At 36.2% G+C, this 25,557-nt stretch overlaps 1 protein-coding gene across 1 annotated transcript in view; it reads left to right on the forward strand.

Moving 5' to 3' along the window:
* LOC582821 (pleckstrin homology domain-containing family M member 2) overlaps nucleotides 1-25,255 on the forward strand; it is a 38,031-nt gene extending 12,776 nt beyond the window's left edge. The window contains exons 6-18 of the mRNA XM_011684550.2: nucleotides 1,039-1,276; nucleotides 2,198-2,284; nucleotides 2,701-4,441; nucleotides 4,815-4,884; nucleotides 6,976-7,066; nucleotides 7,940-8,004; nucleotides 11,352-11,440; nucleotides 12,442-12,571; nucleotides 13,831-14,078; nucleotides 14,886-15,048; nucleotides 16,025-16,216; nucleotides 23,129-23,239; nucleotides 24,997-25,255. Coding sequence (XP_011682852.2) covers nucleotides 1,039-1,276; nucleotides 2,198-2,284; nucleotides 2,701-4,441; nucleotides 4,815-4,884; nucleotides 6,976-7,066; nucleotides 7,940-8,004; nucleotides 11,352-11,440; nucleotides 12,442-12,571; nucleotides 13,831-14,078; nucleotides 14,886-15,048; nucleotides 16,025-16,216; nucleotides 23,129-23,239; nucleotides 24,997-25,131 — 3,360 coding nt within the window. The 3' untranslated portion in view covers nucleotides 25,132-25,255. The remainder of the gene's footprint in view (nucleotides 1-1,038; nucleotides 1,277-2,197; nucleotides 2,285-2,700; nucleotides 4,442-4,814; nucleotides 4,885-6,975; nucleotides 7,067-7,939; nucleotides 8,005-11,351; nucleotides 11,441-12,441; nucleotides 12,572-13,830; nucleotides 14,079-14,885; nucleotides 15,049-16,024; nucleotides 16,217-23,128; nucleotides 23,240-24,996) is intronic.
* The last annotated feature ends 302 nt before the right edge of the window (nucleotides 25,256-25,557 follow it).

Here is a 25,557-nt window from a genome sequence, read left to right on the forward strand (position 1 = left end):
TATATTGGGAGCTTATCCGCTGTACTAGTACATGTAGTGATATACATATTCAGTGTCCCTACATCTACAATATCTGTCCTTTATAATTTTTCCCTTTTTCTATTTGGTGTGATTATTGCTTCACAATAGAGTGCCCGCATAGTGCGCAGGTTCTCATACGCGTAATAGATGCACAATGAAAATTACAAAATACCTGTATATTGGTTCTACATATTGCCTGCTAAGTTAACATGCATTTCGCCATTGACTTTTCTGATCAGGCAATATATATTTTTGTCCATTGGTTAACTGTGTACTAATATTGACCGGCAAATTACACACAAAATCCCATTGAATTTTCTGAGTGATCAATATATTTTTTTGTGCGTACTTTTGTTGGCTTTTCAATTAAATTGTGAGGGCAATACAATTTAAAAATTGCCCTGCTCAGATGTCTGATACGGTATAGCCTCAATATCAATACTGCTCATCCTGAGGGTCCTAATACACCACGGTTAAGAGTGACATACACAGAGATGCCAACCAGTACGATTTAATCGTATTTAGTATGATAATAAGAGTGGAACACAATATTACAATATCACCTCTTAAAATACGATTTTTTAACAAAAAAAAACAACAACAAAAACGATTTTTTTTAAATTTTTTTTTAAAATTTTTTTTTAATTATTATTATTATTTTTTTAAATTTTTTGAATACCCATAAAAACCACGGAATCGCATAGAAACATGTACAAGTAAACCCCCGCAACAAAAACTTTGCTTTACAATTTTCTTTTAACATTTTAACATTTTACTTGACCGTACGTACCAGTATCACATTTTTCTGAAATTTTACTGGCCTGGGGCCAATCGGCCATTGGTAGTGTCGAGTTTTCATGAAAATCTGATTTTTCTCTCCAAAATCTGCTTTTTTAGGATACTCGGTCTGTTTTTTGTGTCAAGAGGTTGGCATCTCTGCATACGGTTATACAGGTTAACATCCCTGTCCAATTTTGTTCAATTTAGATTGTGCAATCTTTCCTTTTCTGTCCCCAGAATGTAGCATATTTTGACCTGGTCAGTCACATACCCCGGTCTGCCTCTAACCCCCGCGACCTGGACGATACAGTGTCCATCCACAGCAATGCGTCCTTGGAATCGGCATCATCCAGCCTGGTCAACGACCTTGATACTCATTCTCTGCTCGGCGGCATCGAAGGTGGATTCTTTCCCGAGGGATCCCCAAGGGATGTTCTACAGTCCAGTTTAAGCGTTGATGAGAGCAGCGTGAAAGGTAAACATCTTTATATGCATATTTATTTCATTATAATGTTTCAATAAACGTTTCAACACTAAAGGGTAGTTCAGATACGACGAGTTAATCTGCCACAAAAGAGCAGTCACATTTTTAAAATGTGTAAATGAAATCATCTCTAGTACAAATTCACTGATATCCCATTGAAACGCATGCATTAAGATTAATACGCAACTCGATGAGATGTCAGTCAGGCAAAAAATTAAGTTTTTCATTTCGGGGGCTCCATTTCAAATTTTTGGGAAATTTTCGGGGGCTACTTTTTCAACTTTCGGGGGCTCTTTATTCCATTTCGGGGGCTCTTTTTTCTGGGGCTACTTTTTCATTAATTCATAAAAGGATAGACCTACAGTTTGTTGAGATTTGTTTAGTAGGCTAAGGTTTCGGGCTTCCTGCTTCGTAATTGCCTATTAAAAAAGAAACCCCTTTTTCTAGTTCAATAACTAAGTTTTCATGCATTGATTGATGCAAGAACTGTAACATAATAGACCCTAGATTGTGATTATTTCTAGCCATGAATTTCGATAATCTTTTTTCAAAGTAAAATTTTCACAAGAAAATCAGACAGTCATTTAAAAACGTAAACATTAGTAATACTTTTACTAATTCTAAGCTAAGGATTCGTACATCTATTCATGAAACTATATTGAAATCGCGGCAATAATGATGCAAACCAACAGATAACAATTTCAAAGTATCAAATCTCTTCGACTCGAGCTCAGCTAGCTCAGCCCTCAGCTCAGCTCAACTCACACACACTGCAGCCTAACTGCAGTGTAACTCCAGGAAGATCCAACACCGGCGCCGCAGGCGTCGGACACCTGCGGTGCCGGTGTTGGCAAACTTACAACTTGACTGTAGCACTTATATTTTCTTTCTTTCTTTTTCTCTTTGTCCTAGTGTGTTTTGATGATGTAAGAGCAGAAGACACTCAGGAAGCAAGTCCTAGAGATGAGGTGGAAGAGAAGGAAGCTAATAGATCCCTTGGTAATCACCAGTTTAAATTTTTACTATAAAAGAGATATTAGTCATTACGTTTTGCTATATTATCTATTAGCATCATAGTTATTATTAAGGACGTGACAGTGGTACTATCCTCGGTATAAATTGCTTCATTATATAAATGGTATAAATTGCTTCACTAAATGGAGAGAGGCTTCAAACTAACCTCTTAACTTAATGAACTGATCGCAGCTAATATTCAACCACTTCATCCTTTCCTTCCTAATTAATTCTTTAAAATAACAAGCTGCATATTAAATATTTTCAGAAAAAATTTCCGCCAAACAGATATGTTTGCAGCTCTCAGTCATGCATATAAAGTAATTTCTAATTAGTACGGATTATTCTGTCAATGTTACCATTTTAATAACAATTATTTTTTGTCCTGTCATATTCTGTAGGTAACCCCACTGAAGATTCTTCTTCAACTTGTAACCCTTCTGGAACTGAATCCCACGAGACAGATGACACAAATGAGATTACGCGACCTTTGACCCTTGACCTTGACACCCAGTCCAACAATAACAGCTCCAATGAACTGAAACATGTTACAAGGAACTACTCCACCCCTGACTTTGATATTAACATGGACAAAGTGGCTGAACAAGATCAGAACCTTGAGGTTATCCGCATCCGCAAGAAAGCAAAGAAGAAGAAGAAGCGGAAGAGCAGTAAGAATGATGTCAAACCAGTGGTGAAGCTGCAAGAGCCGAGGCGAGGGAAGAGACGAGACCGGAGCTCAAGTCCGAGCACGGTTTCCATCGCGTCCAGCTGCATCGAAGAAGAAGAAGAAGAAGTTGAGGATAAGGAGAGTTGTTTGGGAATGGAGGGATCTGTTGAGGGTGGGGAGGGGTCTCTCTCTTCGGCAGCCAACCTGTCGGAGTGCTCAGCTGTCGAGGAGGACTTAGATTGTGAGAGGGTTCCCACCAGTAGTGCGCCAGAAAGTGAGAACACAACTCAAGAATGTAGCAGTGGGACTAGGTTAATTGATCTAGCGCAACACAGGGAAGGAAGGCCAAGAAGAGTTGATGGGGAGAGTAAGGAGACAGAGAAAAGACAAAATGTACTTGAACATTGTTCTGAAATTGTGACTGAAATAGTTGATAGCATGTATGAGGATACAAAGAAACCAGTGTCGACTGTTGATTTTGTTGTATGTAAGGAAGACAATGTGGATATTAATAGAGAGCATATCCGAGATGTTGTGCCAGTTAGAGTGGATACCGCCCAGCTCAGACTGCCCAGCTTTGCTGATCCAATGACGCAGGACGGCTTCAACTCCTCCATGGATGGAGCTGATCAGTCTATGATATACTGGCAGGCAGATATAACGGACAACAGCTTTGATGCAGAAGTTGTATCTTCAACCCCTGCAAAGAGTGCTTGCAGGGTTAGCATTCAACATGATCATGATGATGTAGTAGAAGACGATGATGTGTTTTTGCGAGAGAGTATAGCATTTCAAAGTGGAAAGGACACGGCCGAGGAATCAGGTGATAGCGGTATCAGGAAACATAGAAAAGCCAACAAATCTGACAAACAGAAGCCACCACAAAGGACATTATCAGGTACCTTGGAGTACAACGACACAATATCTGTTGAACTTACAACACAGAGGACGGACGTCAGCGCAGCATCGCAAGACGCACATCTGCGTGGACAGTCTTTAATCTCTGATGTACCCATCAGTCCTGATTCTGGCATTAATCAAAGCTTTGTGGAATCAAGCTTAAGCAAGGATATCATCACCTGCAGCTCAGACAGCCTTTCCTCTGGCATCGGAAGCAACCCAGATACCAGCAACACCACCACAGATACCAACAACACCACCACCAGTTCCTGCGCGCCCTCGACTCCTGCAGCAGACTCCGATTACGGCACCTTGGACGCAAGCCCCCACGGGCTGTCAATTGTGCAGAGTGCAGAGGAGGATGTTGATGGCTTTGTCCTTGTGGATAAGAACGATTTCCTGGGAGAGCGGAGTCAAGGGGATGGCAAGGATGCCAGTATGGATCCTCTCTGTGCAGTGGATGTTAATGCATATGACAGTGGTAATCCACCTGATGCAGTTGCTGTGGAAACGTACGACTTTTACTGTGATGAAGATGGAGAGAAAATGACAACTCATGAAGCTGAAATGAAGTGAGTACATTATCCAACCCTGTATTCATTTTGATTGTTTGATATTCTCATAAATTATAATAGAGCACAGAGTGTTCATGTTATAAGATGTTCTGTATGGCTGGTCTGAGAGTATGAAATTAGAGGTTATAATCCCTCATTGGGTAAGATATTGCCAGAAGATTTGTGTGAGAAAGGAAGTTGAAGAATTATTATTCTAGTTAAGCTGTAGAACAGTACATTCAAATACTGTAAGTGGAATTAAATGAATGTGATTACAGTGATCACTACCTTATTTATATTTCTCGTATAGAGTGATCTGAATGTATGTGTATGTTTCACATCATCCTTTACTTGTAAATATTGATTATTCCACCCATTGTACATTTTGCAGGGTTGACAACAATCTCAAACTCTACTTAATGTTGGAGATATTCAAAATTGAAGACGAGAAATATCATAAGGTAAGACATTAGCTTCTTAGTACAATAAAGTTGTGGTTTATTGTTTTTCACAGCAGTTTCATATCTACTTCTTTGTGCATTGAAGTATAGAGTGGTGAAGTGTGATGTCATTAAAAATCAATTTTTAGAATTTCTCAATTTTTTCTTCATTTTCCGAAAAAGCATCAAAAATAATGCCCAAATGTCGAGAACCAATTGAATACCGATATGTTAAGCATTGGCTGAGATTTGACAATCTGAATAAATAGATTTCCTATAGGAACCCAGTGTTATTTTGCTCTGGTTCATAACATTTGAAGTGACTCTTTGCCTTTGTATCATACATGTACATGTATCTGATATGCTTAGCCCAGAGTAGTCAGGAGTTACATGTATATGACACTTGCTGCTGCAACAATTGCTGTGTGATACATACATACATACATAAATATTGATATTTATATACACTGTAGCGCCTGTACATAAACATGCTCGAAGCGCTTTACATTAGTAAATAAAACAGAATAATTATTTTGCTCTCCAAGTGCATACACTGTACATTTGTTATGATAACTTCCTACATTAACCCAACGCCTACAAACTACAATGTAACTTATAACTCTATACCCAACTTTCTCAAAACCTAACCTACTGTAAAACTCTATTGCAACCCTAACACTAACCCTATACTTTTTACAAAATAAATCCTGGAGCAAAAGTTCTCTCTTTAAGAACTCTTGTGTGTGTGTGTGTGTATTGGGTTTTTACAGACGTGTATCAATCAGATATGATTATTTACGTCTGGGGACCGACCTTTAAACATCACCATCCGTAAGACGTGACTCAGTTTCGAACCTGTGTCCTCGACTGAATCAGTTTGTAACTTCCACTTTTAGCTGGATTACAGGCGCACGCCACAACGCCTAGTTAAGAACTCCTTTACTCCTCATCGCTATATAAGCGGAATATTATTATCATTATTTTAATGCTAGTAACATATATATTTTATGTTGAAATGTCTTGTTCAAAAGCAAGTAAGATTTGAGTGCTAATGATCCAGAAGATATTTAAAGTAATTTATTGATTTTTCCAAGTACCTGTACTGTTGATGAATAATATCCTTCCTGTATTAGGTAATAAAACTGATAGATGAGTAGAAACAAGTGCACTTGTGCATGTATTTGCATGTTATTTATAGATTAATTTCAAGTTGTGGTAAAGGGATCTTTGCAACAAGAGAAAGTGGTCTAAAGTCAATCTGAATATTTTGTTATTCATGCATGAAATACAACATGTACAGGTTGTTTGGACCAGCTCATGTAAAAGAAACTATTGTCAACAAAAATATTGCCTGGAATTCTTATTTCATGAAAAGCACAATACTTTATACATGTACCTGTATTCAGTGGTTCTTATGTTGGACTCCATACTACATGTACATGTATCCCTTCTTCCTCATCCATCTTGACTCATTACCACATTATCATACATCTTCTTGCCAAATCAATTAGCAGTTAACATGTATCTGTATCATTGTAAAAACTACATGTACAGTAAGTGCTTTAATATCAGTATTGATTTAATTTATAAGATGTCATCACCAAAGCTCAAGATATACATGTACATGTATAATGCTAAATTATATGTTTATTCTGTCATTTAGCAGTTATGGTATTGAAGTTAATTGAACATTTAGTTTCGTTTGATTCTGTGGCATTTAAAGTGTAACCAATCACAAAAATATGTTCTGTGCTTGATCTGAGGAGTTTCATGTGGCTACGTGTATACTATATTCAAAATATGAGCTTCAAATATTATTTGTTGCAGTTTTAAGTATAGTCGCAGTAAACAGTAAAACGCTTTGTTGAGTAAACTAGTTTACACATGCGTACGCAGAGAAAAGGATGCGTATGGAATCCAACTCGGACTTGGGTTCCGTATGCGCCATTTTATGTACCTAATCTTTTATTTTCTTCCTAATCCTTAAACATTATACATGTACCTATAGAATCCCAGGTAAAGTTATTTAGGCTGATTTTATACGATAATGTCTGTCAGCAGTGGATCTAGACGATAACCATCACAGTAATTTGAATGTATTTTGTTTGATAGCTGATTCGACTGAGTACTGGCCACATGGAAGGAAATCTACTGCCAGCATTCATTCTCTTGACCGATCTTGCCATATATATTCTAAGAAGAGGTAAGCAACAGTTTCATTTTAATAGATATATAAATGTGATATAAATGTCAAAGGCTACAGTGGTCCATAGTGATATAATGATTCTCATGTTATGCTATACAAATAATACACAGGTGTGAGTGTGTTAGGTTGATGCAGCGCATCAGGGTATTCACTGTGGTGCAATAAAATTAATGAGGCGTAACCGAGTGTATTTTGTGCGATTGTGAATACCCGAATAGCGCTGCATCGCCATAATGTCACGAACGAAAACCTGTGTATTATTTGTTTTGTAAAATGGGTCGGCAATGTTACTCTGCAAGGCGATAACACTGTAAACCTGCAACCTTCATAAGAAGGTGCGACTTCTCGTAAACATGCATTGAATTACATGCAGCGTGCATTATGCCTTTTTGTTGCACCGTTTTTGCACGGTTGTTATCACCAAAATGCATTCTCCGTGCGCGTTTGGTAAAAGTTAATGCATGCACACGTGATCCATTTTGACTCTTCGCATTGGCTACATTCTTGAACCCATTTTATGAATAACTACATTCATGCACACATTGTGCATCCGATGACCTTGGTCACATGGTATTCTATCAGAGCCAGAGGCTTCGATTTATTTTGTATTCATTATTAAATGCATATGGTGCTTGTGTATTGTGTATTATATGTAATATTGTGTCTCTAGAGAATTGATTGTATTGTTTGCAGGTCAGATATTTAATTTAATGTTTAAGCTTCTTATTCATGACATTTTATTATATGTAGAATTCCACTCTTTCATGAGTTATTTCACTTACATTTACTACTCCCTATACTATGAATGATTAGTGTTGTGCTTTCTGTCTTTTTAAATATGTTTATGTTCGTACCATTTTGTTTTGACAGGTGAACGCAATGGGCGGTTCTCAACAGAGAGCAGGACGCTTTATCAAGAGTTAGACTATGTCTTGGTAAGATTACAAGATATTAATATGATATAGATTAGCCTTGAGTTTGAAGGGGATTTAATTAAACAGAGCTAGAATCATACTTACAGTGCATTTCCCATGTCAGTTTGTAGGGAAATAAAGTATTCAATATCACTTGGAAACTGAAAGTTAGTAACTAATAATATTACTTTTATCATGCACTTTAAAATTTGAAAGTGCTTTCTGTTCTGTGAAACTTAAAGTCCTCCATACAATATGATTTTCTTATAAGTAATTGTGTGATCATGATTTAGTGATTGACTGATTCTGATGCAATTACAAATACTGGGAAATATTCCATGCTTTTACAATTTAACTCTAATACAATATGACCCTCATGATTCATATGCATAGTGCAAGGCTTTGAACAATGGATTCCTGCAGTTGTAGAAAAAAAGTGTGCTTGTGCTTTGAGATGTGTATCTATTTGGGCCAATATTCCTACTGATCAAAATGTGCACTTTAAATTTGTATATTCTCCACTATTAAAATTGTTTGGAGCTAGAAGGGCATCAACTCATATACTTTAACTTTACTTTAAAGGTAATACAAAGTTTTGGTATGGGGTCATGAATTTGGTTCAAATGAACATATTGGAAGCATATGCGATCCTACAATATTCAGTGATCGTTGTCGCGGTTGAAATCGAGTCTAAAGTTATGAAATTGTAAATAATAAACTCTTCATGTTGTATGGCTCCCTCTCAAGGTCAAGATATTAATTAAGCTATAAAACAATGTTTCTTGACTAGAATCGACCGATTAGCTATTTCCGTTTGGAATGTATCACAACTACATATTCTGAGATTTTCATGATCGCAGCTACCATTGTACGGCCGTAGGCGCTATTTGAAATTTATAAAAATTTAGGGGAACACCGGTAAATCTTTATATTCAATTTTTCTCGAAAGCAGGGGTGTTTTAGGGGCTAAATTTTCTTGTGCTTGTAATAAATCCACATGGGCATCCAAATATATCAAAATTGTATTAAAAGAATCACTATCCACCCAATTTTCAAAATTTCCCAAAACTTTGTATTACCTTTAACACAGTGAATGCCTTTTTGGCCCACAGCAGAGGATATGCTCTCTGTAAATTGATAGGCCTAAGGAAAATCTTGTTTTTCTAGTGCTTAACATTTGACACATGATACACTGTATCTTGTACAAATTAGAGATCAAATAACACTTTTTGTTTTACAATGAGATAAAGCATTCTACAATTAGCCTCTTACTGTGTCATCTGATAACTAGTTTCTATTTACGGTACAGTGTACGTTTTGGTTTTTTATAAGAGTTTTTGAGTTGTAGTGATTTAGAGATTATATACACTGTGGTTTGGCCATGTTGTTTGCTTAATTGCATTCAATGGATCATGTACATAAGACAAAGTAAACATGAACTTGGAAGTAAACATTGAATCAATACTATAGTTTTACCCTTAATTGTGCGTAAGTGTGGTGGAAAAGTCATGCAACTTATTTGTATGGAATAAGCTGAGTAGAATAATAATAATGTGTGTTTGATGAGATTGTCAGCATACACAGGATGCATTTGACTGAATTCTTATTGAAACCACTTCACTTTCATTTTTAATTTATTCCACTTCAAACAAGTACACAAGCAGACCTGCCAACCAGTATGATTTAGTCGTATTTTGTTCGATTTTTAGAAGCAAATATGACAGTACGATTTTCCTCAATAAAATACGATTACCGGTAAAAAAAAAAAAAAAAAAAAAAAAAAAAATAATTGAATGGCAAGATGCCTACTCTGTCCTGTAAAGTATCCTACAGTACAAGCATCTCACATCGGCAATGTGGGGATGTTCATTGGTTCACCGAACACAATCACAGTCGTGATGAAATTATGCATATTCAACCATTGATCTATAAAAAATTCTTCTGCATAACAGTCCATGTTTATTTTTAAGAATACAACTTTTGTCAGTGAAATCCAACTTTTGGGATAAAAGAATACATTTTTTGAACTCCAGAGGTTGACAGGTCTGCACAAGTTACAGTGTACATCAAGCTTAAATCAATGAAGGAATTAAGATAAAGTTGAGTTCTGGTCATTCGATTGCATTGTGAAATAAACGGTGTGGAATCGATCAGAAAAGGTTGATCATTTACATTGTAGCATATATGTATTTATGTGTGTTACAAGGTTCTGCAGTCATCAAAATGATAAGACATTTAGCCCCCCCCCCTCCCCCGCAGTCTTGGTAAAGTAAACAAGCACTGTATACAGATGAGACTGCACAAATATATGTGGCATAAAATCAGGCCTCATTTTAGTAAGGTTGTTACTTGTCATATTTAGAATATGAATGCATTTGAAGAGCCATGTTTTTCAGGGATCATTTTTTCTCTGATGTTCTTCCACACTTGAATAATAATGATGATAACGCTCAAAATTTATTTTCACCTCTCCCCAGAACTTCTTTTTAACACTTTTAGGATTGTGATACACACATACCCAGATTATTTTACACTGGACACCTCTGTCCCTTCATGTCATCAGGTGTAGTGACATACAGATCCTAACATTTTTATTCTGCACCCACACCCCCAATAAAAAGTTAGTTTAGAGAACTAGAGTTGTGTACACAACTATACAATGTACAGGTACTTTAAATGATTGTAATGTTTGTATTGTAAGTGTTATCCAATATCTTAGACACTTGAGTGTATATCGTGTTTTGATTGATTTAAAATAATGTAATATTTTGTATTATAACTGTTTATCTAGACACTTAAGTGTATATTGTGATTTGATTGCTTTAGAATGTGAATTGTGATATGTGAAACACATTCAAGGTTGTATACAGTATGAACTATATCAGAATTGTTTTTATTTATATATTGTTATTAGTATATCTTTGATCCTCCTCTTCTGCCAGATCCCTTCGTTCATCTTCCTCCATGCAATTAATTCACGGCCCACAAACAAAAACCCGTTATGGTGACCATGCCTTTTCATCGATTACCCCGCCCTCTGGAACAAACTCCCACCCTATATTCAAAATGCCCAATCCATTGAATCATTCAAAACCCTTCTCAAAACCCACCTTTTTAATCAGTTATAGTTTACTGGAGGCGCACACAAGTAATTAATTCCATTCAACTCAATTGTATTGTATTGTATTGTATTAGTAATATTTTATTTTATTTTGTAGCTTTTAAGGCATTGAACATGTTGAATAATTATAAGTTAGACAGTACCACCTGTGTGCTTAAAAACGTCTGTATAAAGCGCCCTATAAATGTAGTTATTATTATTATTTATATCTGTCATTTAATATATCATAAAATCTGATTTACCGTAGATTGGTCTCAACTACCAGTCTGTTCAGCTGGTATGTAAGAACAGAAGGAAACATTTCTGGTTGACAACAGGCAGCCAATCATTGACAAGGTAAATCAATCAATCAAATGTCGGATTACATTTTTCTCAAAGCAAACAGATATAATTATATTTGCTTATATACCGCCTAAAATTTACTTTGTCAGAAGTCTCTAAGCGCTCTGCAATGATGCAGCATAATTACCCTGGCTTTAGCAGAGCAGCTGTTATGCGCTCTGCGTTTCAAGGAATAAATTCCTACCGAGTCCCCATTTACTTCACCTGGGTGGAGTGTGGCAAATCTAGATCAATGTCTTGCCGAAGGACATTAGTGCCGCGGTGGGACTCGAACTGGGGACCTTGTGATCGACAGTCTGGTGACGTATCCACTCGACCACGACACCTCTACATATTAATTGGATTGTAATATGGATTGTATCCGCTGCAAATAGATGGAATGTTGAACTTTATCAAGGTGAATGTGTTTTTGGCAAATATATATTAAGCTCTGTTGGAGGTCGATTCCTTTACATACTTGCATTTTTCACTATACCAAATTAATAATAAACTCACCCCCTCCCCTTCCCTCTAATTCTTTAAGAGCTTTCCCAGTCCAAAAGATAAGAGTATGTGTCCATGATTTACCGGTAGTAAATAATCAAGTGTAGATATTTTATAATAGACTAATTTATGAATATTTCTTTCTTAGGGACCCAGTGATGAGTTTAATATTCCATCTACCTGTTATTAATAAATGAACTACAATACTCGGAACCCAGTCTGCATACATTACTTGTTGCTATGATGGGCAAGCTTTGGGGTTTTCAAGGACATTCTTTGTTTAAGAAGTATGCATTAAATTTGAATAGGTTAGTAAACCGGTCTATTGGACAATAAATACAAATTTTTAAAAAATATTTCACACAGCCTTCTGTACTGTCAAACTGGCAGGATTCTGGGGTTTAATTAATAAGTGCTCAATTGATTAGTAGCTGTGGTAGTAGTTTTGGTAGTTATAGGCAAAACATTTTGTACTGATTTATCATAATGATTTCTGTTTTGGTATTTCACAGATTCTTTGTGCACAGTTTAAGAGCAGTCATGAAGATGGGTAATCAGATAGATTCTCTGTGTGTTCTCACTGATGCTACTGCCCAGGCCATTGGTCTCAAGAAATATGTTGCCGGAGAAGAGAAAGTGGAAGTAAGTATTTGTTATTTATAGATTTAATTAATAGATTCTGGCAAAGAGTGAGAGAAAAAGAGAGAGGAAAGTAAAAACAAGGTATAGAGGCAAAGCCGATTAGTGCCCAAGGATGGCCGATTATTTTTGGTTGCAAGTTTTACAAAGATCTTATCGAGTGAAATAATTTTGAAATTCTTGTAGTGGTTGTGGTATGTATATTTATGTAAGAAAGAGGTTTGGTAGTCTAATGGCTGGTGAATGATCTGAAATGTGAAGGTATTGGATTTCAAACTTGTGGTATAGCACTCTTGGCCTAAAGCAAGATATTTACCCTCATTTATTACTTGATATAAAGGGAGGAAAATGGAGACTGCCAAAAATGTTCACAATGCCTCGCTTACGAAATGGGCGACTGTGACTTTGCGATTGGATGGAAGATTTGGGATTGGTTTTAATCAATCAGAAGTCAGTGTGAGACAGAGCCTAGATTGTCAACACCTGTGGGGTGTTTCACTAAGATCCTAAGTTGGACTTTAGGAAAGCCGTAAGCATCTATGACAGACCTGCCAACCAGTACGATTTAGTCGTTTTTAGTACGATTTTTAGAAGCAAATACGACAGTACGATCTTCCTTAATAAAATACGATTTTCAAAAAAAAAAAAAAAAAAACTTTTTTAAAACATTTTTTTATTTTTTATTTATTTATTTTTAATTAATATTTTGTGTGTGCGTCCGCCATTTTCAATGGCAAAATGTCCATTCTGTCCTGTAAAGTATCCTACAAGCATCTCGCATCAGCAATTTGGGGATGTTCATCGGTTCATCTAACACACCAGTCATGACGAAATCATGCATATTCAACGAATGATCAACAACAAAAAATTCTTCCTGTAGGTAGAAACTGTAAGAGGCATTGATCCGTGTTTATTTTCAAGAATACAACTTTTGTCAGTAAAATACAACTTTTGGGACTAAAGAATACAGTTTTTGAATTCCAGAGGTTGGCAGGTCTGCTATGAAAATATTTTGTAAAAGTTATTTTAAAAGGGCATAAAATGTTGATTCAAATCATTCATATTTTCTATTATCAAGGAGATTTCATGTTCTTGATGTGGGATTTATAAAAAGTCTAAAATACTTCAATGTTCACTTTTAAATATTTTATTTTAAGGCTACAAATGGCTCTCCATAATTTTTAAGTCCAACTTAGAGTTAAGTTCGACTTTGGATCTTTGTGAAACACCCCCCTGTAATCCAATGATCTAATTCATATCAGATGTCTGAAGTGGAAGTGCACCTGTACAACCTGGTCCACTGGGAGGACCTTCTTGACTCGACTACGGCTGCAGATCTTCAGCTCTACCTACCAGCAACCAAGAGGAAGGGCATGCTGCACTATAAAACCAAGGAATCATTCTTTGTAGGAAGCTACTGGAAGGTAGCCTACTTTAAGCTTAAACAGAATGTGCTGAAGAGATATCCAAGGAAGGAGGCAGAGGAGCCCGATCTCATCATTGATCTTGGGTAAGTAAGAGATGGAGAAGGGATGATAATGGTGGTGGTACTAATACATGTAGGTGGCAGCTTGTTTAAATATTTCTTGTATGTATGTAAGATGCAAAAAAAAAAGATGTTTTGTGCAATTTTTTTTGTGTGCGTCTTTTTAACCAAATTGCTAGTTTCAGTAAAGTATTTAATGGAAAAAATCTTAAGACATTGTTGACTAATTCAAATTTAAATAGAAAGTTATCGTGATTGTTGGGTTCTAGGACAATTACCTCCTGAATAATCACCCCCCGGAAAGTTAACCCTCGGAAAACTACCCCCCAAGGACAATCAACCCCCCCCCCAGAAAATTACCCCAAGGGCAATTACTCCTAGGATAATTACCCCCTCCCCCTCCCACTGTAGAAAATTACTCCAGTGGACAATTACCCCCCCCCCCCACAAAAAAGAAAGAAAGATTATTATCAGGGTGGATTTCCCCCTTTAATGAACAGGGGGGTAATTGTCCATGGGAATGGTTGTCCTTGGGAGATAGTTTTCTGGGGGAAATTTACGGGGGTAATTGTTCTGATATCATCTAACAGAATTAACTTGGAAGAGTTACTGTTAATAAACCTATCAAATTCATTTGATTTGGCCACATTCGTTCATGTATCATCAAGTGATGTGAGGAGAGGATGTGTGGATAACAGATACAGGCAATAGTACAATACAATGAACTTCGTGGTGTTTGTTCATTTTCACACATACATGTAGATATCTCTCAATACTGTATTGATTTTGACTTGCATATTTTGCCCCTTTGAACGTTGATCTTCTGCACAGATCCCAGAGGTTTGGAGGATGCCGACGTGTCCACAATACTGACCGTCGTTTCAGCTTTGAGCTAGTCTTGACCGACGGTAGTCAACCTCTGCGGCTGTCTTGTGAGAATGAACTTGAGCTATCTCACTGGTTGCAGAGTATCTGTGAGGTCGCTTCACATCAAGTAAGCTTGGCTTTCTTATTAGTGTCAGCAGAAAGAACTTGAATAGTCCACTTTTCTCCTGTATTCATATTCTGATATTTGCTTCTGAAGAAAAACAATTTGTCTTTGATAAACCTCAAAACGTTTTAAAGCCCCACTGTCCTACTTTTAGCTACTTGCTCCCTCTATATAGAAAACTTTCCCAATTGGTGCTCGTTGGTCCCCCATGATCCTCTTTTTCTTATGTTAGTTGAGAGTTGAGTTGATGAGATAGCCATCTGTCAATGACCTGGCTGGGTGGTCTAATCCCTTCTGGCCCAGTAGTATTGACGGTCTTTAAAAGAATGATGTACGCCACATGGATTTCATCCATACATTTGCTATCATAAATAACAGATTTGATAGCTTCTCATCAAAGGTTCTTTGAGAAACCATCCAAAACTTTGAATATATTATACAGGTCTGTTCTATCAAAATGTCTCTGGAATAAAAACAATGTTTTTAATTCAATGCAATTCATTGTCCAAAATAAAGCACTTTCCTGTTTTATGTCATTGACAGAACAAAATTGAAAGAGAATTTACTGCATGTTCAATCGTTAATTAATCAGGCAAGTAAACATTATTAAAGTATTAAAATTCAACTGTGATTGCCAACCCTCATGTGCCGTGTCAACATCTCGCCGGTCCCGCTGTGTTTAGAATAGACACTCTTCTTCCAAACAAACGAATAGATGACTGGAATAATAGATAGAGAGATGGACAGATAGACTGATGGATAGAACATTAATAAATTACTATTTTTATATTTTACAGCAGTCTGTCTCAGCAGAAGGAGCTTAAACCTTTGATAACCCTCTGGTGCTGTCAGTCCTGCTGGGTTTAGAAGACTACCAGTCACACTTTGTCCAATAAATGAATAAATGACTGGATAGAGAGATGGATTGATAGATTGATGGATAATTTCAATAATAAATCATTGTTTTCATATTTGCCAGCACTCTATGTCTCAAATGAAGGGACCTAAGCCCAACCCTTGCCAGCCCTCTTGTGCTGTCATCACATCCCGCTCAGTGCTGCTGTGCCTGGAGGACTATCAGACACACTTCTTCAGGACCCTAGCCAGGACAGATCTAGGAACCATCTCCCGGGTGGAGAGAAGCAAGTCTAATCTATCCTATCTCGTCATGGTGAGTAGTAGGTGAAATCTCTCCTGCCCTCTATGTCAGCCCTCTAAGCAAGTATAACACCGTTAGTCTGTTACATTGTTGAATATACAGTAGGCTTGCGGGTGCACCATGTGAGAGAGAGAGAGAGGATTGAGGAGTCCTGAAAAGGACTGTTTGTTATCTTTCTTAGCTTATAGTTTTAAGGAGAACTATAGCGCTTGGAGAGGATGAGTGGCTCGACGTTTTGAACAGATTGACTATCCGTCGTCATTATTGAATAGGTTACGTTATAGGTCTTTCAAATTTGTGATGCCTTTTGAATAAAAAGCACTGGGAATGATAATGGTATTCTGTTCTTGTATAGTACATTTATATTGCATAATGACTTAACCTCTCAATGCACTTATATCTGAAAACCCTGAATGAAAGGTCGTGGGGGAGTAAGATTATTGATTGGGGAATTGATTTTTATGCCTTCGCCACCGAAGGTGGTGCCGGAGGCATCATGTTTTCGGGTTGTCCGTCCGTACGTCCGTACGTCCGTCCCGTTTGACCGTTATCACAATATCTCAAGAACCATTTAAGATTTAAACTTAAGACTCGGGAATAGTATTTATCACCATAGGAAGACGATCTGATTAGATTTTGGAGTACGTAGGTCAAAGGTCACAGGTCACAGAGGTCAACTTATGAAATTCCTTGTATTGAGTTTGTTAGCACGATATCTCAAGAACCATTTGAGATTTAAACTTCAAACTTAAGGATAGTATGTATCACCATAGGAAGACGATCTGATTAGATTTTGGAGTACGTAGGTCAAAGGTCACAGGTCACAGAGGTCAACTTATGAAATTCCATACATTGAGATTGTTATCATGATATCTCAAGAACCACTGGAGATTTAAACTTCAAACTTAGTGATAGTGTGTATCACTATAGGAAAACAATCTGATTACATTTTGGAGCACGTAGGTCAAAGGTCAAGGGTCATAGAGGTCAACTTATGAAATTCCATACATTGAGATTGTTATCATGATATCTCAAGAACCACTGGAGATGTAAAAACTTCAAACTTAAGGATAGTATGTATCACCATAGGAAGACGATCTGATTAGATTTTGGAGCACGTAGGTCAAAGGTCAAGGGTCACAGAGGTCAACTTATGAAATTCCATACATTGAGATTGTTATCATAATATCTCAAGAACCACTGGAGATTTAAACTTCAAACTTAATGATAGTGTGTATCACCATAGGAAGACAATCTGATTAGATTTTGGAGCACGTAGGTCAAAGGTCAAGGGTCACAGAGGTCAACTTATGAAATTCCATACATTGAGATCGTTATCGCGATATCTCAAGAACCACTGGAGAATTTTCACTTCAAACTTAATGATAGTATGTATCACCATATCATAATATCTCAAGAACCACTGGAGATTTAAACTTCAAACTTAATGATAGTGTGTATCACCATAGGAAGACAATCTGATTAGATTTTGGAGCACGTAGGTCAAAGGTCGAGGGTCACAGAGGTCAACTTATGAAATTCCATACATTGAGATTGTTATCATGATATCTCAAGAACCACTGGAGATTTAAACTCCAAACTTGTTTAAATTGCTCTATGGCGGAGGCATCATTTTCGACTGCGCGCAGTCAAAATTCCATCTAGTTGTTAATGTTTTGGTTCGTTTTTTCTTTATTCTGCGGGATTTATCAAATCCTATTTTTGACCATAGAAAAAAACAATATCATAATGGCAAATTTGGATAAAGAGAACACAATGGAATTGTGAAGCTGCTTTAGAACAGATACATGTGGACCAACTTGATTCTTCTCATTAAAGGGATTGGGTAACTTTGTCTCAGATTCTGAAACAAAATCCTGGATTTAGCTCATGCTGCAATGATAATTATAAACCTTGAGGTCAGTCAGGAACCCCATGACTTTGACAAGCCGATCGCTTGTCTGATTATAAAGATATTTATGATTGGAAATTGAAATCAAATTTTGCATTTTCCTAACGGTTTCTATAACACTACAGTCTATTGGAGAAAACGAGTATGGTAAAACCGGTCACTCAAAGATTTTACCTTTTTGAGGCACTTCTTGATCATTTTGAAGCACAATTTTTTTTTAGGGGTTCAATATTAAACCATATCACAGACACTGATAGTACGTAGGGCCGTGCATCTCAGATTTAACATTGTTAAACAATGCCTTTAATGCCCCCCCTCCTTTGTATCGCCGTACCCCTCCACACAATGGAGGGTCTAAACAGTGGATCTAATGAAAGGAAATCAGCCCGAGTTATGGCAGGGAGAGCAACGCGAAACTCACAGTCAAGCGAAATCACGCAAATTCCGATCCCTGAACTTCTCAACAATAAAGACTTCTTTGACATGATCAAAAAAACGATTAAGAAAACAATACGAGAGGAAATGCAAGAACTAAAACAAGAATTCGCCAAACTCTCGAAGCAAGTAGAGTCAAACGAGTCAAATATTGTCTCACTTCAGATCGAGACTGAACGTAAAAGCCAACAAATAAACGATCTGGAAAAACGACTCAAAACACAGGAAGACTCAACAAACAGACTACAAAACAAGTGCAACGACGCCGAGCAGTACTCGAGGAGAAATTGTATACGAGTTTTTGGAGTCCCCGAAAGCACAGGAGAACAGACCGACAAAGTCATCATGAACATTGCCAAGGAGAAGCTAGGAGTGGAGCTACAACTAAAGGACCTCGACCGAAGCCACCGGATCGGGGCGATCTGGAGACCAGACACTCAGGGCATAGGAGCCTCAGTTCACCAGCAGAGACTACCAGCGACACCGACCTCGACTCCGGGTGGACCGGAGAACACAGCCGCATCGACACCGACATCGTGGGCCGCTGTGGCGGATAGGGCGACGCGGAGGTCGGAACAGGTTCACCACCGACCGATCATCGTCAAATTTGCTACCTACCGCGCGAAGCAGACACTGATGGCGGTTAGACGGCGGCTCAAAAACTCCGGGATTACTATAGCGGAGGACCTGACCTCCCATAACTACGAAATACTCAAGGTGGCAAGATCGTCACCAAGAGTATCCGCAGCTTGGTCGTCAGATGGCCGCATCCTGGTAGCACTCCCTGCGACAAACGGCAAATCGGTCAGGAAAGTTATCGGTACCATAGAAGAGGCAAGAAAATTAAGGTAACCACATTAACACGAATAGAACGTGAAGAAAAACTCACATAGACTGATAGACAGCTAGAGAGAGAAAGAGAAAGTAAGATGACAGAACTATAATATTTCCCTGGGAGGTTCCCGACCCTCTCAATAGACATTTTTACTTTGAACTTTTATTATTGAACTCAGTATTCCCTAATAGGGGATTTAATTTGTGATTTTGTGATTTTTTTTTTATTGTAACTTGTTTGACTTATCTGGGTGAGTGTGTATGAAGTGTGTGAACTGTGCTGATTTTTTATCCTCTGCTCAATCATTCATCTGTACGCAATGTATTTCAAGTATATTACCTTTTAATCATTTTCTTAGTGACAATGATTTTTATTGGAATGTATTCAGTTTCTTTCAATTGAATCAAAATATTAATATTGAAAGACTCCAAAATTTGAAAATAAATCCATTTGTTATGAATAAAGAACTCAAATTCAGTGAAACACCATTTTTGGATAATGATTATGATGTAACTCAACTCAAATGTGATTATATGTTTTGTGAAGATTTTGGAAAGAAATATAGCTTATGTACACCATCTTTGTCTTTAATACATATAAATGCAAGAAGTTTAAAAAAGAATTTTGATGATTTTCAGTTACTACTCAGTTCAGTGAAATTTGATTTTGATATTATTGCTGTTTCTGAGACATGGTTCCACCCAAATCTTGATCTTGATATATATTCTATGCAGGGGTATTCCTTGATACAACAATGTAGAGACAATAAAAACGGTGGGGGCGTTGCAATTTATGTTAAGCACAATATCCGGTATAAAATTCGCAATGATTTGACATGCATTACACCTGATTATGAAATTGTATCAATTGAAACAAATGAATCTTTAAAAAAACCTATTGTAATTACTTGTATTTATCGCCCACCAAGCTCTGATATACCATGTTTTATAGAAAAGATGAACTCTGTTTTAGAATTATTGGATAGTGAACGAAAAGAAATATATATTATGGGCGACTTTAATATTGATTTATTAAATTGTGCTTCTCATGATAAAACAAATGATTTTTTAGAAAAAATGCTTTCATTTTATATGCTTCCACTAATTTCGAAACCTACTCGAGTATCTACAAAAACTGCAACACTTATTGATAACATTTTTACAAATACTTTAAATGATAATGTACATTCAGGTTTGTTATACTCCGACTTCTCTGACCATTTTCCAGTGTATTGTATTAATGTTTGTAAAAATAATAAAGATAATCAGTATAGACATCGTTCTGAATTTGCTAGTATGAAGAAAAGAAAAATTACAAAAGACGGGATATCTCGATTGAAGAATGAGTTGAAAAAAATAGATTGGTCAAATATGTATAATGTTGATAATGTGAATTATTGTTATAATGAATTTATATGTAAATTATCATTATTGTACGATGATTGTTTTCCATTGTTACCCATTTTTGAAAAGAACAAGAAGTGCAAATTCAAGCAACTATGGATGAGTAAAGGACTTTTAATATCAGTACGAAAGAAACAAAAATTACATCAACAGTTCTTGAAACAACGTAATGATAATAATAGAACTAAGTATACTATATATAAAAATAAATTAACTTCTTTATTACGAACAGCTAAGAAACAGTACTATTATAAAATGTTTGCTAAGTATAAACATGATTGCAAGAAAACATGGTCACAAGTTAATGTATTACTAGGAAAGAGCAAGAAGAATGATTTGCCATGTAATATGTATTTTGAAAATATTAGTTACAATAATAGAAAAGAGATTGTTGAATGTTTCAATTCATACTTTGTTAATGTAGGGAGTAATCTAGCTCGTGGCATTCCTGTTGTAGATACTTCATTTAATGATTATTTAAAAACTCATAATGATTTTACATTGTTTTTAAAACCTACTACAGTATTTGAAATAATTGAACTTAGTAAAACATTGAAACCATATAAAGCAAGTGGCCCAGATGGTATTTCTCCCAGAGTAGTAAAAGAATGTATACACTTTATTGTTGATCCATTATGTAATATATTTAATAAATCAATTTCTTCTGGAGTATTCCCCGACAGTTTGAAATTAGCTAAAATTATACCCATTTATAAGAAAAATGAAAAAGAAAATATACAAAATTATAGACCAATTGCTCTTTTATCAATTTTTTCAAAATTATTTGAAAAAATCCTGCAAAAAAGAATTTATGATTTTTTGGTTAAAAACAATTTATTGATAAATGAGCAATTTGGATTTAGGAAGACTTATTCTACATGTTTGGGAGCACTTCATTTAACAGATTATGTAATTAAGAATATGGATAAGGGTAATTATTCATTGGGTGTGTTTATGGATTTGTCAAAAGCGTTCGACACCATTGACCACCACATACTGCTCAAAAAATTAAATTATTATGGTATTCGCGGCCTTCCATTGAAATTAATTGAAAACTATTTGAGTGATAGAAAGCAGTATGTGGTGGTTGACGGTGTCTGTTCGACTAAAAGGGATGTAATATGTGGTGTTCCTCAAGGATCTGTTCTAGGGCCCCTTTTGTTTTTAATTTATATAAATGATATTAAACAATCTTCAAATGTATTAAATTTTACACTCTTTGCAGATGATACTTCCGTTACTACATCACATAGTAGTGTATATACTTTAGTTGATACTATGAATAATGAATTGATAAAATTGGATAATTGGTTCAAATGTAATAAATTATTTCTCAATTATGATAAAACAAATTATGTAATATTTCATTCTCGAAATCGGAAGATCCCTAGTGATTTATTGCCTATACAAATTGATGTAAATATTATAAAAAGGAAAGAATGTGTTCAGTTTCTTGGTATTATAATTGATGAATTACTTAATTGGAAACCTCATATTGATTGCATTTCGTTGAAATTATCTCGAAGTATTGGAGTTTTGTCAAAGCTAAAGCATGTTTTACCATCAAATATTTTGCTTATGTTGTATAATAGTATGATTTTTCCACATGTAAATTATTGTAATATTATTTGGGGAAATACTTATGCATCATATATAGATAAGATTTATTTGTTACAGAAACGAGCCGTGCGTATTATTACTAAATCTGATTATTTAGCCCCATCACGGCCACTTTTTGTTAAAACACACGTAGTCCCAATTTTTGAATTGATTCAATTTAATATTCGCATATTTATGTTTAAATTTCAAAATCGCCTATTGCCAGAAATTCCTAATATAAACTTTGTTATTAATAGTGATATTCACTCGTATTCTACTCGTCAGAAAAATCATTTACATTTATTTAAAGTTCGTACGACAAATGCACAAAATTCTTTCTATTTAAATGGCATTAAGGAATGGAATAATTTGAGTAATGATATTAAGGAAAGTACAACTCTATCTCGATTTAAAGTACGATGTACACAGTTATTATTTAATGATTTATGTAAACAAGTTTGAGCAGAGGAGGATATTTTGAATGTATGTGTGTATGTATATGTGTGAGCGTGCTTGTGTGTTTGTATCATGTTATTTTAAAGTTTTTAAACTGTATAATTTATGTGTAGTTTGTTTTTTCTTTTTAAGGCCCCACCACAAGCAATTTGCTTCTAAGGGTGTCCTTTACCGTAATATGTTTACTATGTTACTCATTTGTATGTACATGTTTCATTTTATGGTTAAATAAAACTTTACTTTACTTACTTTACTTACATCCTGCATAATTTCTTTTTTGACAGAGCTTCAGGAATACAGACTGTGACAATCCATGGTTGTTGTATTTCAACTGCAGCCGGGAGCTTGATAAGTTTGTCAATCATCTCTCACAGGCATTCCATCAGAGGACGCAGGTAATGTATACAGGCCTGATAATTATCAGATATAAATTGGTTTCTCAATTTTTTTCCCCCTGATTTTATCCCAATACAGACCTGCCAACCAGTACGATTTAGTTGTATTTAGTACGATTTTCAATGTCAAAATGTCCATTCTGTCCTGTAAAGTATCCTACAAGCATCTCACATCGGCAATTTGGGGATGTTTATTGGTTATTCCAACACACCAGTTGTGACGAAATAATGCATATTCAACCAATGATCAATAAAAAAAATTCTTCCTGTAGGTAGAAACTGAAAGAGGCATTGATCCGCGTAACAATCCGTGTTTATTTTCAAGAATACAACTTTTGTCAGTAAAATACAACTTTTGACACTAAAGAATACAGTTTTTGAACTCCAGAGGTTGGCAGGTCTGCCAATATTTCCCTTATTTTCCCTAATTTTCCCTATTTTTCCCCAATTTTCTTACTCCAAAGGTGGGGAATGTTGTTAGATGCCATTTTTCCTGAAACCTTTTTTTTAATTTTTTTTTTTACTCAAGTCGGGGGGGGGGGGGGGGGGGGGGGGGGTTGAGGAATTTTTTTTTTTAGTGCTCACTATCACCCCTTTGTATAAATGAATATATGGACTCTATGATACTACCTACCAAATTACCACCCCGCCCTGGACAACTATTCCGCTACTCCCATAAGACAACTACAGTCAAACCTGCTTTAGTGACCACCTATCTTCAAAGACCACTTTTTGTGTTTCCCTTGGGCGGTCGCTTTAGACAGGTTTGACTGTATCTCTGAACAACTACCACCAATGATAACCATCCCCCAGACTATTCCCCTTCGCCAGGCAGTTAGTGAACTTCCTCCAGGACTACTACTAACCGCTAGAATATGTAGTCTCATGTAGAAAGAGAATTTTTAAAGATAACAAATTGTCCTCCATCCTCGCTTTGCTCGCCCGCAACATTTAGAAACATTTAGAAACAGGATGATTATATGAACTAAGTGCCTGATTATCCTCATATTTGTGTTTCCAAAAGTGACTGAATATATGATTTTTGTATTCATGTATTGTATTGTATTTATCAAACTTCAGTGATGTACATCAATAATCTGTATATAAACATATATATCATATAAATCAATTTACAATGCAATGTAGCAAATCAATGTATATTCAGTGGTGAGGTGCAGGCAGACATTATTTTATATCTTATCTAGAGTTTTGATTATGAAATAAATTTGTTACCACATTAAACATGACATTACCATACTTTTGGCTCGCTCACTTCAACAAAAAATAGAAACAAATGTGCCTGTACATGTGTAGATGGCACTTGACGAGTGCCCGAGAGATGCAAAATATATCTCCTGGGATGAATTTAGGATTTGGGTGATGAGAAACTGTAATGGGTACCATGACTTCAAGGAGGTAACGCTGTACTAGCCAACAAGTATTTATGCATTTGTCATTTGCAGAAGGGCTTAAAAGATCCATAGTATCCAGGATTTAAAATTTACCGAGCTTCACTATTTTTTATCAGATTATTCAGCTTGTTGTTGGTTTGATGGTCTTTTCCATCGTTGTTGGATGATTTTCGCCAAGAAAATCAGCTACTAGAATGAGGCTTTACATATTTTTGGAACTCTTTAATGTTTAGCTGGCCGTGTAGGCCTATCTTTTTGTTATATGTGCACCAAAACACCTAACATGTTCAAAGTGGTTGATATAATGCAAAATTTTGTTGTATTATTTTGCTTTGTTATTTGCAGAAGGACTTGAAGATAAGTACCATTCAGGATGAGAAACTAGCCAGGCGATGCAGCAACTGCCAGGATCTTATTCTTTCGGCATGGCAACGCTCCGATAGTCTCGGGAGAGGGCGTGTCAGGGGTGACTCATGGTAGAGAACATTTTGTCTGGTGTCTAGGAGGAATCAGTGCCCCCCTCCCCTTTGAGTAAGATCCCATCTCATCTTAAGAGACAGAGAGAGAGACACACACACACACAGATGGAGAGACAGAGGTGGGGGGGGGGGGGGGGGAGAGAAAGAAAAGAAAGCAAGAAAGAAATAGGGGAGGGGATGTACAAATTCCTACATATTTATTGCGCCATCAAATGCCAAGAAACTAAAATGCCATATGTATTTGTATTTAGTGAATAAACTACCAATTCCATTAATAATATTTGAATTGTATCAGGAAGTAACAAACTTGAGTGAGAATTAAATTTAATTAAATTTTTACGTAATTACAGGTAAAGTACAATTTTGAAATTTTGTTTGTATTGCCAAACAATTAAAAAATTAAGTATTGAAGCAATATAGGATGAAA

This window comes from Strongylocentrotus purpuratus, unplaced genomic scaffold, assembly GCF_000002235.5.
Source record: "Strongylocentrotus purpuratus isolate Spur 01 unplaced genomic scaffold, Spur_5.0 spur5_scaffold_16, whole genome shotgun sequence".
Lineage (NCBI taxonomy): Eukaryota > Metazoa > Echinodermata > Echinoidea > Camarodonta > Strongylocentrotidae > Strongylocentrotus > Strongylocentrotus purpuratus.